Below are 16,198 nucleotides of genomic sequence, written 5' to 3'. Positions count from 1 at the left end.
ACTTACACAAACTAAAAAAAAAGTTAATTTCATTATTAAAAGAATATTTCCAAGTAAATATTATTACTTAAAGCTTAAAAATCAAATGAAATCATTGTGCCCTTTAGATACTTATCAAGACACCAAACAAAAATAGGTCATTTCTAAAGCAAAATTTAAAAACATAAGATAACTGGTTTCCTTTAGACTAGGAAGCTGTCAACAGTCCTGTGTAATAGTTTCTTCAAGGATTTTTGTGCATTCCTCATATAAACTCAGTTCCCAAGGGTTTTGCAAGCAGTGAGACAGGCTCTCTGTTCTGAAATAGACCCAAAAGAGTTAGGATATGCATTAGTGGGAAATGTACAAAAGGAGAATAGTTTAGTTAACTTTAAGTAAAAAGATAAAATGGAACTCTTAAATGAGAGACTAATTAATCACTTTAGCAATGACCCTTGCCAACTCCTTCAGATCAATATAAAATGCAGTTGTTTTTAAAAAAAAATTAAAGATTTTATTTTTATTTATTTTTAGACAGAGGGGAAGGGAGGGAAAAAGAGGGAGAGAAACATCAGTGTGTGGTCGCCTCTCCTGCCCCCCTACTGGGGACCTGGCCTGTAACCCAGGCATGTGCCCTGACTGGGAATCGAATTTCCTACTGCAGTCTGAGAACATAATGGAGATGAACAAAATAAAGCCCAAGGAGCTCACAGTCTAGTAGGAAAGACAGATATAAACATAAAATTATGATACAATATACATTAAAATATGCACAAGGTTTTACTGGATTATAAAAAGACACTTAGACCCTGGCTGGTGTGGCTCAGTAGATTGAGTGCCAGCCTGCAAACCAAAGGGTCTCTGGTTCCATTCCCAGTCAGGGCACAAGCCTGGGTTGTGGTCCAGGTTCCCAGTGGGGGGCATGCAAGAGGCAACCACACATTGATGTTTCTCTCCCTGTCTTCTCCCTCCCTTCCCATCTCTCTAAAAATAAAATGAATAAACCATTTTTAAAAACACACTTATGTTGAAGGTGTTTCATGGAGAAGGTTAAAGTATACTTAGGAAAGTTAATATAGGGATTCTGGATGGAATAGATGGTAGAAAAAGACAATTCAGAAACCTTTAAGAGAAGGGTTCATTTTTCTCCCAAAGATAAAGTATCGATTTAATTCAGCTGGTATTTAGCCTGCAGTTCTCAGAAATATATACATTATCAACTGGATTCTGAGATTGCTAAAGCATCCCTCCTTATTTATCAAGTTTAACATTGTTGATATAACCCATTATTTTTTTTTAATTTTCTTAAGAGCAAAAGTTCAACTAATGTTTACAAATCCATGGGTATCATCAAAGAATATCCAAAAGAGCCTTGAGCTGAAAATAGGTATCTAAAATTCTGAAAAATGCCTAATTTTAAAAAGAAACTTTTCAGAAAAAAAATCCATAATTTACTGTCCACACTTGGGTGAAGTTACAGCAGGTAAAGGTAAAGCGTCGTTCTGAGGCTTTGACTTTATTCACATATAACTGGTAGTGAGCCATAGTTTTGGTTAAACAGTCCAACTAGGATCACAATGGGGGGTAGCAGAACTTATGTCAGGCTTAAAAGTCTTGAAGAAAGCTCTGGGTGTTGAGTGAAATATAGTCTCTACTTGTACAGGACTTTCATGAGGAAACCAGATTTACTTAGCTCTGCATATCATTCATCAGGCCATTATCTGATCCATTATCTTCTTTAGAAAAAAATAAGTTGAATTAGCTTTCAATCACCAATCTCCAAGCAGAAATTATAATAACAGCCCTCTCATTGTTTCTTTTTTTAAAAATCCATGTTCCCAACCCACAATTGAGGAAAAAAAGGGGGAAAAGACTGTTGTCAAAATTGACTAAAACAAAGAATGATTAGTGTTCCTTTTATTACACTATCAAAAATGGAGTTTAAGGAAAGTGCAGTGAAATTATAATGGGCACTCCAAATAAGCTTTGTGTATAAAATAAAGTTAGTAAATACAAACTATCTTAATCTCACACATTGTGACCTGAAATAATGCCTTCTAATAGCTATTCTTGATTCATTCTCAGTTTTGCTTCCAATTATGTGGTTTTGAGTTAACTATAAACTGTGCCTTGGCTTGTCTTCCTGATTCATAAATTGTACTTAAAAGTAGTCATATTTGGCGTATATACAATAGGGTTTCATAAAATTTGTTTATAATTTAGGATCATCTTGAGACTCGAAGTTACTGCAAATTTCCCTGTAAGAGTTGAAATATAACCAAAGAGAAAAGATTTTTTAATATTTTACAAAAGAAATGGAAGATGAGAAGGAAATCATCTAAGAAGAGAATGATTATCAATGAAAAGAATGTGATTATTTTCTTTTTTTTTAAAGAATTCTTTTTTTAATATATATATATTCTTAAGATTTTATTTATTTATTTTTAGAGAGGGAAGGGAGGGAGAGAGGGAGAGGGGGAGAGAGAGAGAGAGAGACAGAGAGAGAGAGAGAGAGGTCAATGTGCGGTTGCTGGGGGTTCTGGCCTGCAACCCAGGAATGTACCCTGGCTGGGAATCGAACCTGGGACACTTTGGTTCCCAGCCCGCGCTCAATCCACTGAGCTATGCCAGCCAGGGCTAGAATGTGATTATTTTCAATACCGTACAATTCTCTTTCCAGAACACAAACGTAAATATCCAAAATTCTTTATGTGGGACAACTCTAATTTGGAATGTCACAAGTAGCATTATTAGCCTATTTTCCCAAGTTGAAGATCCTTACAACATTTGTATACCTTTTTTCTTCCTTAAAATATATCTCCTTTGGGACTCACCTTTGTTATTAAACATCACACCTAACTAATGGCAAATCACTGTGCATTTTTTCAAGGGCATCCAAAAGAACCAGAGAGAAAGAGAGGAGGAGAGAGAGGGAGGGAAGAAGAGAAGCTGGGACAGAGGGAGAGAAGGGGAGAGGGAGAGGGAGACGGAGACCGAGACAGAGACAGAGGGCACAAACATAAGAGCCCACAACACTTTTCCTAAGAGAAAAATTCATTTTCAAAGGAAAAGGAATAATAATAGATAGGACACTATTCTGAGCCAGTATTAGCATTTCAAAACAAAACAAGCTGAAGTTCTCTTGAAACCTAATCTTGGACTTCTAAAAATAAACATGAAATCCCAATTTTTAAATGAAAAACAGATAGGCCATTAGCCTTAACATTTTTTTCCCTTTTTATTGAATGTACCAGGGTGACATGGATTAATAACATGATACAGGTGTCAGGTGTACAGTTCTATTATATATCATCTGTACACTATTGTGTGTTCACCACCCACAGTCTAGTCTCCATCCATCATTTATCCTATACCTTCCTATACCCTCCTACACTCCTCTCCCCCAACCCCCAGCAATGACCAAACTGTTGTCTTTGTCCATGGGTTTTTCTCTTTTTTTTTTTGCTCAGTACCTTCCCCCTCACCTAGCCCCGCAACCCTCCATCCCCACAAGTCTCAGACTGCTCTCTATGTATGAGTCTGTCTCTATTCTGCTTATTAATTCAGTTTGTTCATTGAATTCTGCATATGAGTGAAATCATAGGGTAAAGCTGTGCTATATTTACAAATGGAATACTACTCAGCCATGAAAAAGAAGGAAATTTTGCCCTTTGTGACAGCATGGATAAACCTGGAGATAATTATGCTAAGTGAAATAAGCCAGTCAGAAAAAGGCAAGTGCCTTAACAGTTTTAACAAGTTATTTTGGGCTGCTGATGAAAAAATTTTTCTTTCAAAGGAACTCAAAATACTTGCTATTGATCACATTCTTTGGAAGTAGGGGTAAGGTCATTTCTTCTATTTTACAGAGGGGGAAAAACATAGAGATTAACCTATTATCCTAAGGCCTATGCTTCCCAATTCAGGCACCCCTGGTTGATTAGTGCACTAATAACAGGAAAGAGTCCAAACAAATTATTATTAAACAACATTAAAAAGTCACAGCCTTCAACTCAGCATTCTAAAACAGCTGTGTTTTTTTGTAACAGTAAGCAGTACAATTCATAATTTTACAACAATATTTTTCTGGAAATTGAATTTTAAAGGCATTGCATTAGGTCTTATATTAGCCATATATTATTTTCTGCATTAAATAACACCATTTTGTATCATAAATGAACAATGCCCAATATTTGGGCTTTGGGGAATTATTGATTAAAAAATGTTTAAAATGCTGACTTTGAGACTAGCTTAAATTCAATAAATCACAAATCTCACAAAATAACTAATATATAAGAATATTCCCTGTAGCATGATCTTAGAGTGCACTGATCTACAAGCATAAACCCACCATGCTTCCTTAAAAAGAAAAGGGGCATAAGAGAATAGAAAAATAAATCAGAAGACTTATTTTAAGCTTTCCAACCCAAGGTAGGTTTTCAACTCTTTCAGGAGAAATACCTTGTCCTCAGTTGAACATTTTATCATCAGATATTTAGGAAATACATGTTAAATTGATAACTCATAGATCTCTACATATTGTATAGTGCCTTTGTTCCTCTACTTCCAAAAATCTGATGTTCCTCTTCACTACTTGAAAAGAGATACAAAATATCTTTCATTGGTCACCCAGATTTCCACAATTTTAGTCCCAGAGTCTAGGACAACAAGTAATAGAGAGTGGTACTGCAGCATATTACCAAGGGAGGTTGTATATTTCCTTCTTTGGAGAGTTTACTAAAAGAAAATTGATTACAATCTTTCTGGGACAGTTCACAGGCAGTCCTTATGTAGATGGACTGGATGACCTCCTATGATCCCTCCTAACCAGACACCTTTGATATTTTATTTTCAGTATGTTTGATGCTGATAAAAAATGAAAAAAGACCAAATGCCACTTTTTTCTGCAACAGAGAAGGGACTTTCAGTATTATACTCTATGTTTCTTCATAACAAGTGGCATTAATCTCAATAGATATTTTTCCCATGCCCTATCTATAGTTGTTTTAGTGTACAAAGCACTATTATAAAAATTTGAAAGCATAATGCTATTTCAAGAGGAACAATGTGATAGTAGTGGGAAAATTATATACCAGAACAACAGGACCGAACTAGATTTCCATGCTTTTAAACTCGTGGTAATGAGGCAACCATTGTTGACAGACTTCAAATGTTTTAGTTGGAGAGAGTTAGAAATATGTTGGAAGGGGGAAAGAGGAGTTAAAATTACCTTTACTTACCTAGTAATTTGGTGGAGACATAGGGAGAAATATTGATATTTTCAGCACTGAGCCTCTTTGGCATATGCTTGACCAAAGGCAAACACTGAATAGCTCCCACAAGGGAAGGTCTAGCACAAGAGATCTTTATCAAATTTCACTGTAGCAGTGGCATGAACTAAACCCAAAGTAAATAAAGCACACTGATAAGAAGAACCCTGAACCAAACATTAAAACATACTGTTTGGAACCCAAAAATCCTTGGGAAACATAGAAAGAGCTAAGGAGAGCAGGAAGGGAGAGACAAACATAAGCTGGCTGGAATGTTAGAAATAAAGGAGTTAGTAAATACACCTAAGATTTTTGTAAGGCATAATTGTTTACACAAAAAATTAAGGCCAGGGTGATCCCAAGGTGAAGGAATTATAAAGTCTAAAAGGCATTTTTCAGACAATGAAAAAGGGCATTAGCATGCTTTGTTCCAGAATCTTAAGATAACAGGTAGAAATAGGTAATGGAACCACAGACCTTTAACTTGGCGTCATCACTGATATATTTCACTGTAATCAGAACTGTATAATAATCATGACCATTCCAAGCATCCAAACATAAGAGGAAAGGGCAAACCGTGTTTACAATCTACTTCCCACATCTTTCACTAGTAAAATGGCAGGAAAGATGAGTAAAAGTTAAATTGAACTCAACCTATTGCTGTTTCTACAGTAGCTATTCAAGGAGTTCATTGTCAGGATGACTAGAAGAGGAAGACAGAATACTTTGGAAAATTTGTTGGGAGGCAGGCGATTGATTACTGTGAGACAGTGTACCAACTTTCATGCAAGTAGTCCTAAAGTACTTCTGCCTTTTGGCCCATCCTATATGCCTCCTTTTTCCCCAAACATCATAGCTTAGTCCCCTAAACTGACATCACCATACTTCCTTACATATTCTAGATCAGAGAAAAGGCTGAGAAATCTTTAATTCTGGCCCTTTTATGCTGTCAAGCACCTCAGTCCAGAGTCCAGCTTAGTGTATGGCAAAAAAATATTTTCTGAATGAACAAATTTGGGGTAAAAGGAAGACAATCCCCAGTATAGTTTATGGATGCAGAATTTATGGGGCCTGTATAGATAATTTATTCAAATTGCCCATCCCCCATATAAGGCTGTGCTCTTGAGCATCTCTGCCAAGTGTTTATATGGTGTTTGTGTGTACATACACTATTATGATTGTTCAATTAGAAATACTTCACACTGTGATCTAGAATTTAGCAATGTAATGTATATGGAATCCCAAATTTCTAATTTCTTTCCATTTATCTTTCATTCTTTTTCTTTCTTAAATTGCATTCACCAGATGCCAAGTCATTCCAGAAATCTTAAGTGGGCTATCTGCCTATTGACCTGGCACTCCTGTAACTCCTTCTAGCCTTTTGGAAACTGGTTTAGGATTGGGGGAAGGGACTAAATGTAAAAAAAAAAAAAAAAAGAAAAAAAAAGATTGGTTGTACTTTCTAGTGACTAAAATAATTCATCTCACAGCAAGAAGTTAGGACAATATTTTGTAAAGAGTCAAAGTGGACTTTATTGAAGTTTGGTGAGTAGGTTAATAGAAGTCGTCCAGCTGTTCTTCATAATTTCTATAAGAACTTCAACTTTCCTCCTAATTCTCTTACAAGGTTAATTTAAATTTAAAAATAAAGGCCTGTTTCCAAGTGGTCAACTCAGACTTTATATGGTTTTATTTCTAACTGAAATGAGCAAAGGCTCTTATACTTTAAAGACAATGTTGTCTAAAGTAATTTGTATGTCTCTTCATAATATATTCATTGGCCCTTTTCATATATAAATCATAAAGATGAACATTTGGTTTCATTGTTTTGTAATCACAAATATTCATCTCTCTCTGTCATAATTATAACATATTAGTTTTTAATATTTCAGTCACTAGTCACTGAGTTAGTTTAAAGTTGATTCTACAGTTAAATAAAAAAATGAACAATGTTCTAATAAACGTAAGCTGGAAAAACTGATGAATGGCATTTTGAAAGGCAAAATTCTAGTTCACTTAGTGTGGTTCTTTTTTAGTAGCTGTAGGATAATTTCATTTTCTTTTCAACTATCTTACTTCTTTTTTTCACCAAGCTACTCAAATAGTCAATATACTCACTTCTCTCTCATTACACACTGAATTTCTTAACACTTTCCAGTCAGGCTGCCATCCTTATCATTTCACTGAAACTATTTCCAAGTTCACTAATGATTTCCTTATTTTGAATTCAATAAATTTTTCAGGTCAGCTTTTATGATTTCTTTATAGCCCCAGCAACAGTGTCCACCCTCCTTGAAAACACTTCCCTACCCATTTCTATTAAAGAATGCTACTCTGATGTCTCAATGAATCCTCTTGCTTCCTTACCCACCTGCTATCCTAAATATGAACATTCACCAGGGTCCTGTTCTTATTCTCAACCCTCTTTTCATCTCACTCTATAATTCTTCCCTCTAAGTGAGCTCATTCTTTCATATGGTTTCAACCACCTCTTTGTGAATGACTCACAAATTCACTCTCCAGCCACCATATTTCCCAAGCTCTAGTCACACATTTCCCACTAGCAACTGCACATCTTTATTTGAATGACTTGTTTCAACTTGAATTTAAACATGTCATGCATTTATGCATCACAAGCATTTATTTAGAAGCTTACCATGTATAAACATATTCTGGGCAGTAGGAAGCTCATGGTTTGGTGCAGAAGGTAAATAAGTTGTTGATATCACTGTTGAATTTTGAAAGAGTACTATTCCACAGTAGATCTCTACAAAATATCTTGAATTTTGACACAACCATCAATATAAGGGGAGAAAAGCTAGGATATTTACTGTAAAAACACTGACTTAGCCTCAAAATCTGTTTTTTTATGTACATGAATGAAAACAATTACTGTGATAGAGGCAATCTCTATAGCTTGAAAAAATGTTTAAAAGAAACATTTTAATATTATTATATACAACATGTCTTTGTCTTTTTATCTTATTCTTTTACATAGAATACTTATTAATCATTAATCATATGAAATGAAAGTTGCTATACATTTTTACTAAAACAAACTAGACACATAAATTGATACACACCATCCCAACCTCAAAAAATTGTAAAAGGACATCAAATGGTGGTCCTATTTGCAAGTGAGGATATAAAATGAGGCCATAATTATCTCACTCACTAGGAGATGATCTAAGTACCTTTCTTTATAATTGTTGGAGCAATACACATATTGCCAACTCAAGGGTTCAAAGTTTGCTTTTTTTCTTCCCCCAGAATCTCTTAACATGAGCTGTTGCACAATACCGTATCTAATTATGTACTATTGTCACCTTTTGTTTTAAATGCTTTTATGCACTGTTCCCATAGTTTATACATTAATGTAAAAGTACAATTCTAACATGTCTCTGCCAACCACATTGTGCAGTGAAAAAATAATATGTATGTCTATAAATGAGTGATTTTCAAAAAGCAATTAGATACTGATTTATAGTAAGTCCATTTGGGCATCTTAGACATAACTTATTTAGATAAGATTGTGTTAGATGTGTTGGGTTTTAAAACATCACATGGTACAGTATTTTTCATGAAATGTAAACATAGTTACTGACATTTGAAGGCACACACAGTGCACTGTGGCTGGTGGGACTTCCAAGCAGTCCCTGACAGTTGAGCAGTGTAAGGATCCCCTGCAATATGTAGTTCCATTTCTCAAATTTAACCTTTTAGTAGAGTCAGACTCAATTCCAAGTGACAAATATATACTTCTTTCTTCAGATTCCATAATTTTCAGTAATGAATTTCCAATAACAACACTTGTAGAAGCTGTCTTCCATGCTATTCTTCATTTTATGTCTTTTATATTCCACTTGTGAGGGTGATGAACAACAAAGGTTGAGTGACCTATTCAAATCACAGAGGCAAGAGCCAATAATGCATACATCACTCTAATGCTACATTCTCTAGCTAAAGGCTTAAAATCGCTTCCAAACATAATTTGTCTATCTACTTTTAGTGAGACGGCCTTACACAAAATTTCTTATATTTGAATAAAGGTACATGTTATTCATTCTAAGTAACAGTATATACTAGGCTATATGACTGATTTTCTGCTCTGAAGAATTCTAAGTTCTCTGCATGATGTAACAGGGCACTAGAATTATTCTTGGTACTGCTAGAGACCAATTAATTAAGAAATATTGTTTTCTGGTTTTCCAAGTTCATCAGAAAACCCATTTTTGAATGACTTTTAAATTAGTTTCAGGGCCACATTCAAGTGAGTGAGTAATAAATATCCATCAGTTCTCAGAAACAGCATAGGGTTTAGAATCATGGGCTCCAGAATCAGATGGGCTACGGATCCTTTGCCAGCTTTCCGATATTGTTAGCTCTTTGAGACTGTTTCCTCTTCTTAAACATGGGCATAATAAGTTTACTGAATTCATTGAGTTGCCATGAGAATTAAATAATACAATACCTATAAATTTCCTACCACTATCCCTGGCAGATTTTAACTGCTCAATAAATGAGAGCTCTTATTATTAACAACTAAAGCTGACAAATTAATTGTGTGAGAAATTAAAGTAAGATGATGTATACTATTTTTTGCATATTAAGTAATTACCTATGCTCATCTTCCTTCTAAATTAACTTTGAAATATCATACTGGATACAGTGGTTTCTGGTATACTGCTACTATTAAATATATATTCACTGTTTTAATTTTAACATTGAAAAATATGCTGTACTTTGATGAAAAAATTGGCTGAGTGGTAGTGATGAAACCAACAAAGAGGAATATTCCCTTGTGTTTAAAAAGTGAAGTTCTATTTGTCTTGATTCAATCAAGAGATACTTATAATTTTAAGTAAATCACCTAAGCAAAAATGTTTGCCCACACTCCAACTCTTTAATAGGGCCTCATTTAAAAAAATAACTAAGCCAAAGGGACAGAACTCAAAGACCATAGTACTGCATTCTTGATAAATTTAGAGGATGTACAGAACAATAAAAAGCTACCTTTTAATTATCTTGGTCTATCCACAGAAAGATACTTCTCAGGGAGAGATTCAAAGACATAAAAATTCAATATGTGGCACAAATGTTATTTTAAAATGTGCCCTTGGTTAAGCAATTTTGTAAAAAAGCTAAACTGTACATGAAAATATTGCTACTCATGTCCCTACCTCCCCCACTCACACCTAACTCTCATGCAAATTATGGATACAGACACATTTGCTTGGTTAGGCATCACCCAGTCATTTTCTTTCTTTTCAGAAATCATGCCATCTTAAATGGCAATGATAGATTCCTAATCACATGACAAGATTTTAATGTGTTAGTGACCTAATCTTTGTTCAATGCTTATACACTGAGGGGGTGTGTGAATAACAGTGTTTAGGAGTGGGTTCTGGAATGAGAACAACCTGGGTCCTAATTCCAGTTCTGCCATTTGTAATTCTTTGATCTTGAGAAATGTACCTAATGTTTCTGGGTCTTAGAGATACCCCCTCCCATTACATGACGTGCATCTAATAATAGCACTTACCTCACAGGGTTATTATAAGTATATAAATAATTGAGATACTGTATGTAAAGCACAGAACACAATGCCTGACATATATGTTGCATCAATAAATATTAGTTTTGACTATTACTAGAGTAAAATCTTGATTATCATGTTAATGAAAGGGTACTAAAACAAAAAAGGTAGCAACACTGACACTAAATAATTTTAAATATCCTTTAAAATAGTTATGATATTTCTAAGCTTATATTTAATTTTTGCCTGATGTCTAGCAATCTACAACACTTCAAACCAACTAATAAAGCCAAAATATGAGAGACTGGGCTAGAAAATAATTCCTTTGCTTAGAATTATTCCCTGCTGGACAAATGAAAAAAAGTAAGGTTTGCCTCTCATATTACTAAAAACCACCACCATAAATGAGTTGCCCTTTCTCTCTGAATGTACAGTTTTGAAATCTTAGTGTGGATTGGAGGAAGTATTTAAGTAGCAGGTTTAAAAGACCTCCTGGTGGACTGCTAAATAGAACTGAAACAAAACAGATGGTCAGATAGCAACCAACAGATTCTCAATCTGTTTAATTTTATCAGTAAGAAATGAAATATATCATTCACCCTTGATAATTCAATTAAATATAGAAAGCAGTCCTGTCAAAGGTATATGCTTGATTATGCAATATACTTTTTAGAGTAGAATTTAGATATTAACTAGAAAATTGCAATATTTGACCTGATTATGGGTAGGTTTTCAATTTATTTTTTTCCAAGCCAATCCAGGGCAAGTACTAACCTTTAAGTTTATTGATCAAAACGTTTCCTCAATAAAGTAGCTAGTATTTGATCTTCAGATGAATCCATCCCTCCTACCAGACTATGAATCTTACTAAATTCCACAATACATTCTTCCCTGCAACCGTTTGACTTTTAAGTACCTTTTTAAATAGCCAAGAATCTTAATAATTAATAACTGTTTCCCAAGTCTCTTTAAGTTGGGCCAAATTACTCCACATGCTTCACCATTCCTCTGAAACTTAGGAAATCAGTCATCGAATAGAGGGCACCAAGCTGAAGGCACTAGTCTTGAGTTCCTGCATTTGCCATGTAAAAGATGCCCATGTTTCACTGTTCAGGACATCTAAAATGTATATCCAAACAGTCATCTGATGAACAGCTTCTGATTTCATTCTTCTAAGTAGTTTATGAATAGCTTTAAACAGCATTCAATCAAACCTTGGAAGCTATGACAAAGACCACTGCATAAATCAAATCAATGTTCAATTTATAAATACAGAGACAGAGCAGCAAAAATACTTTGTCACCTAAGATGCAATTAATTGAGAACTATGTATATGAAGCACTGTGGCTTGTTGTTCTATATCCATATTATCTGAGTGAAGAAAATACTGTGACTAATGACTCATGCATTGGCTATCATGAATGTTCATTTTACTTGTTTCTGTAGCATGTGCACTGAATATTACCATAGAGGAAAAGTATGTATATTTCATTTGCTATATGGACAATCCAAGTAGTATATGCTTTAGCAGTCATAAAAAGGATCATTTTTAAAAAGTTATTCCATAAATGAAACCCTCAGAAGCCATCTATCATCTACCGCAGCCTTAAAATGTCTACACCCAAGCACACCTAGAATGCATAGAGGCCACAAAAGGGAGATCACTACGGCTCTATGGCAAAAGAGTATGGAAAGGAAACTTGCAATTTAAAACCAAGCTATATCACTGTAATAATTCTGACCTAAGGCCAATGTTGGTTTTTGTTTAAAGTTATTGAAATTTACTAAGCTATATAACCTCTGTACTTACTATTCTTTTTCCATTAAATGTAAATTTACAGGATATTACAATCTCAACAAATGCATGTTGTATATTACTGTTATAGTGGATTAAGACATGCATGAACAGTTCTGAACAGGCAGAAATCACTTCCTACAGACAGACAATTTCAGAGGTGCATTCCTGCTAAATGTTTTCCATAAAAAGAAAGAGTACAAAGACCTGACTTTTCATACTTTGACCTACAAAACATTAGTTCCAAATGTGCATCTCTTTGTGATCTCACTGGCCTTGAATGAATACCCATTCACCCCACATACTGACATTCACCTTTAGATATACTATTCCTCCTTCACACTAGCTCCTTTTTATGAACAATATCCAGGCAATTATTCCACTCACAGGACTTACTCCTTTCCATACCTCTCACCTCATGGTGATGTTTACCTCTAATTCCTCCTAGCTGTCAAGCATTACTGGAAGGATATATTTCTTGGTGTTTAAACACATGTTATTTGGATTCAGCTTGTATTAGATTCCAGATCTGTGGCTCACTACTTGTGTGACCTTGAGAAAGCTGTTTACGTCTCTGAATCTATATTTCTTTATCTTAGAAATGGAGATAATCACAGTGCTTAATCCATAGGACTACAAATTGTCAAGAAGAATGAGATAGTATCTGGCAAACTTAAGTGTCTCTATTATCATTATTATGGCTACTGTCAAAAAAATCCATTGCAAAAATGAACATTCTTCCTTTCATTTCTAAACTTCTCAGAAGCAACTGTTGCTCCTCCATATGGAGGCAGAGTTGAGTACAAGTTTGAAAACTTTTTAAAAAAAAATCAGGCTGTCAGGGAAAGGGCATCTTGAGAAAAGGAAAGAATAAGTTGATATTGTCTCGCAATTCTAATAGATCCTACCCTGCCTGATAAAATCTCTCATATTGGTTATTCTTATGACAAGTACTAGGAAGAATCAGAAAACAGTCAGAGCTTTCCAATATGAAACCAAAAACTGTCTTTTAAAAATGTTCTTCATGCCCTGGCTGGTGTAGCTCAGTGGATTGAGCGTGGGCTGAGAACCAAAGTGTCGCAGGTTCGATTCCCAGTCAGGGTACATGCCTGGGTTGCAGGCCACGGCACACAGCAACCGCACATTGATGTCTCTCTCTCTCTCTGTTTCTCCCTCCCTTCCATCTCTAAAAATAAATAAATACAATCTTAAAAGAAAAGAAATTTGAAAGGAGTTTCTTCTTGAATATGCATTTGGGAGAGGAGTAGGAGAGTGAGATAGCAAAGAATAAACAACGATATTGAAACTGCCTGTCACAGGAAATGAAACTAATTTCCTGATCTGTTCCATCTGAACAAGGTGAACAAGGGTTTAACTAAGGGTATTAAGCTGGTCTTTAAAATTTTACAATCATTGTGTTGGACTTAAGACTCTGAACAACTCAAATATTACTCTGAAATATCAGAATTAATATATATATGGAAAATAATATGGCAAGAAGCTCAAAAACTGATGTTCAAAGGTAATTTTTAAAGTTTTCTTTTTTTTTTCAACCTAAACTTGCTAAAAAAGTATAAAGGTGAGTATTCTATTTCAAAGTTGTATGAACAACTCATACATGGTGGCTAGAGAAGCCAAAGTTCATGGTTCAATCAAGGTTCTTGGATTTTCATACAACATTCAATTCTACTCCAAATCCTCTTAGCGGGCAATTAAACAAAGCAAAAACAAAACCACAGGAAAGGTGCTGCTCTAAACCCCAGAGGAGGGAGGGGGTTCCTATATCCTACATCTGACCCCACACATGTGTTCTAGCCACTGCTGGCTTTTCTCCTGAGTTGTGGAAAACAGAGACACTTTCATCATGGATATACACTCAGCTTTCACCCAAGTTTACCCTTTTGTTACTCATAGCTGCTGAAAAAAAGAAGCTATGCACCCCAGTGTTCATAGCAGCAGAATTTACAATAGCCAAGTGCTGGAAGCAAGCTAGATGCCCATCAGTAAATGAGTGAGTCAAAAAACTATGGTCCATTCACATGATGGAATAGTACGCAACAGAAATAAAGAAGGAGCTCCTAGCCTTTGCAACAGCATGGATAGAACTGGAGAGCATTATGCTAAGTGAAGTAAGCCAGGCAGTGAAACAGAAATACCATGTGATCTCACCTTTAACTAGAACATAATCAGCAAAACAAACCAGCAAGCAAAATACAACCAGAGACACGGAAATAACAGCAAACTGACCGTACCCAGAGGGGAGGGGGAAGGACATAATGGGGGAAAAGAGGGAGGGGCCATCAAGGAACATGTATAAAGGACACATGGACAAAGCCAAAGGGGGGTAGAATAGAGGGTGAGAGGTGGGGATGGCTGAGGTGGGGGGCACTGGTGGGAGGCAAATAGAGACAACTGTACTTGAACAACAATAAACAAAGTTAAATATATGTTATAAATTATGAGCATGTGAATTTGGGGGTATGTGCCATAATCTGAAGAAGTAGCAACTTCAGTCTGCTACTACCCAGGAAGCCACTCCTTAGTTCCCTTTTCATTCATTTTTCTTAATATATTTGAAGCAGTTAGGAACTGTTAAATGTAAAACCTTTTGAAAGAAAAGCAAAGGTCAAAATAAGGTACAATATGGGAAGGGGGGAAAAATCCTTTCTCGTTATTTTTTTTAAACCAACAGTTTTGTACTATTGTTCCCAACTCCTCCCCCCGCCATTGTGTCTAGCTCTGACAGACTTTTTAGGCGGAAGTAAAACACCCTCTCCTACATACAAGTAAAATAACTATTTTATTACAGGAGTATTACTTTCTGAAAGTAATCACAATACCGCAGTAGGCCTCCATTCAGTTGTTATCAGTTAGAATGTATTTTACATCGTTTACAGATGTGCACTTCTGCCCCTCGCCTCAGTAACTAGAGCATATATGTCAGATGACCCACTCTTAAACATCACCAGTGTGTGATTTTACCTCACCTCTTCGCCTAACTTTAAAGACTCTGTACCATCATGTCTCATCTACCAAAACTCCGTAGGTTTCTTTTCCCTTCAAAGAAACTTGGCCCCAACGTCACAAGACAAGAAAAGCTAAACTCCATGGAAAAATGAAATCAATATAACAAAGGGAAGAAAGAGAAGAAGGGGGTGGGGTCAGAGTGTCTTCTGAAAGAGAAGCTACCACATGAACTTCTGCAATTTAACGGTTCTCGGGCAGCAAAAGCCTGGTGTGTTGGAAAGCAACAAAGATGGGCTCCCCACCCTCCTTACCGCTGTAGAGCCAGAGGAAGATGCAATATACACACGGATCACCATCCTGGGAACAGCGGCTGTGGTAGTTTGGGTCCTGCAAATGGCTGGAGAGCAGGGGCAGCAAAGGCTGTAATTGAGCTAACAACCGAACAGAGGTTGGAAGAGAAGGGTGGGGGAACGTGGAAGGGGAACTCGCTAGAGCCCCGCCTCCTCCCTTGGCTGCTTTCACTGGGCTGAGAGCTCTGCAGTCCCAGCCCCAAATCCCGGAAGGCACGGGCTTGTTTGCATCATTTCTAATTTTTTCTAAAGGAATCTCGAATAGCACCGCGAGATCTGTTGACATTTTTTTGCTATTCCC

General features: G+C 35.9%; 1 protein-coding gene across 2 annotated transcripts in view; it reads right to left on the bottom strand.

Moving 5' to 3' along the window:
* The window catches only part of SH3BGRL (SH3 domain binding glutamate rich protein like), a 56,640-nt gene extending 40,442 nt beyond the window's left edge, over positions 1-16,198 (bottom strand). Inside the window, exons 1-3 of one of the 2 annotated variants that reach the window (XM_036016950.1) lie at positions 15,859-16,198; positions 13,785-13,787; positions 9,642-9,653 (exon numbers count right to left, since the gene is read on the bottom strand). In XM_036016950.1, the coding sequence (XP_035872843.1) occupies positions 9,652-9,653; positions 13,785-13,787; positions 15,859-16,183 (330 nt within the window). In that variant the 5' untranslated portion in view covers positions 16,184-16,198 and the 3' untranslated portion in view covers positions 9,642-9,651. Of the gene's footprint in view, positions 1-9,641; positions 9,654-13,784; positions 13,788-15,858 lie in introns of those variants that run through there. The other variant, XM_028522658.2, reaches the window with a different exon arrangement.

The sequence above is a fragment of the Phyllostomus discolor genome, chromosome X, assembly GCF_004126475.2.
Source record: "Phyllostomus discolor isolate MPI-MPIP mPhyDis1 chromosome X, mPhyDis1.pri.v3, whole genome shotgun sequence".
Taxonomy (NCBI): Eukaryota; Metazoa; Chordata; class Mammalia; order Chiroptera; family Phyllostomidae; genus Phyllostomus; species Phyllostomus discolor.
The sequence above is the reverse complement of the archived record's forward strand: the minus strand, read 5'-3'. Positions and strand labels throughout refer to the sequence as shown.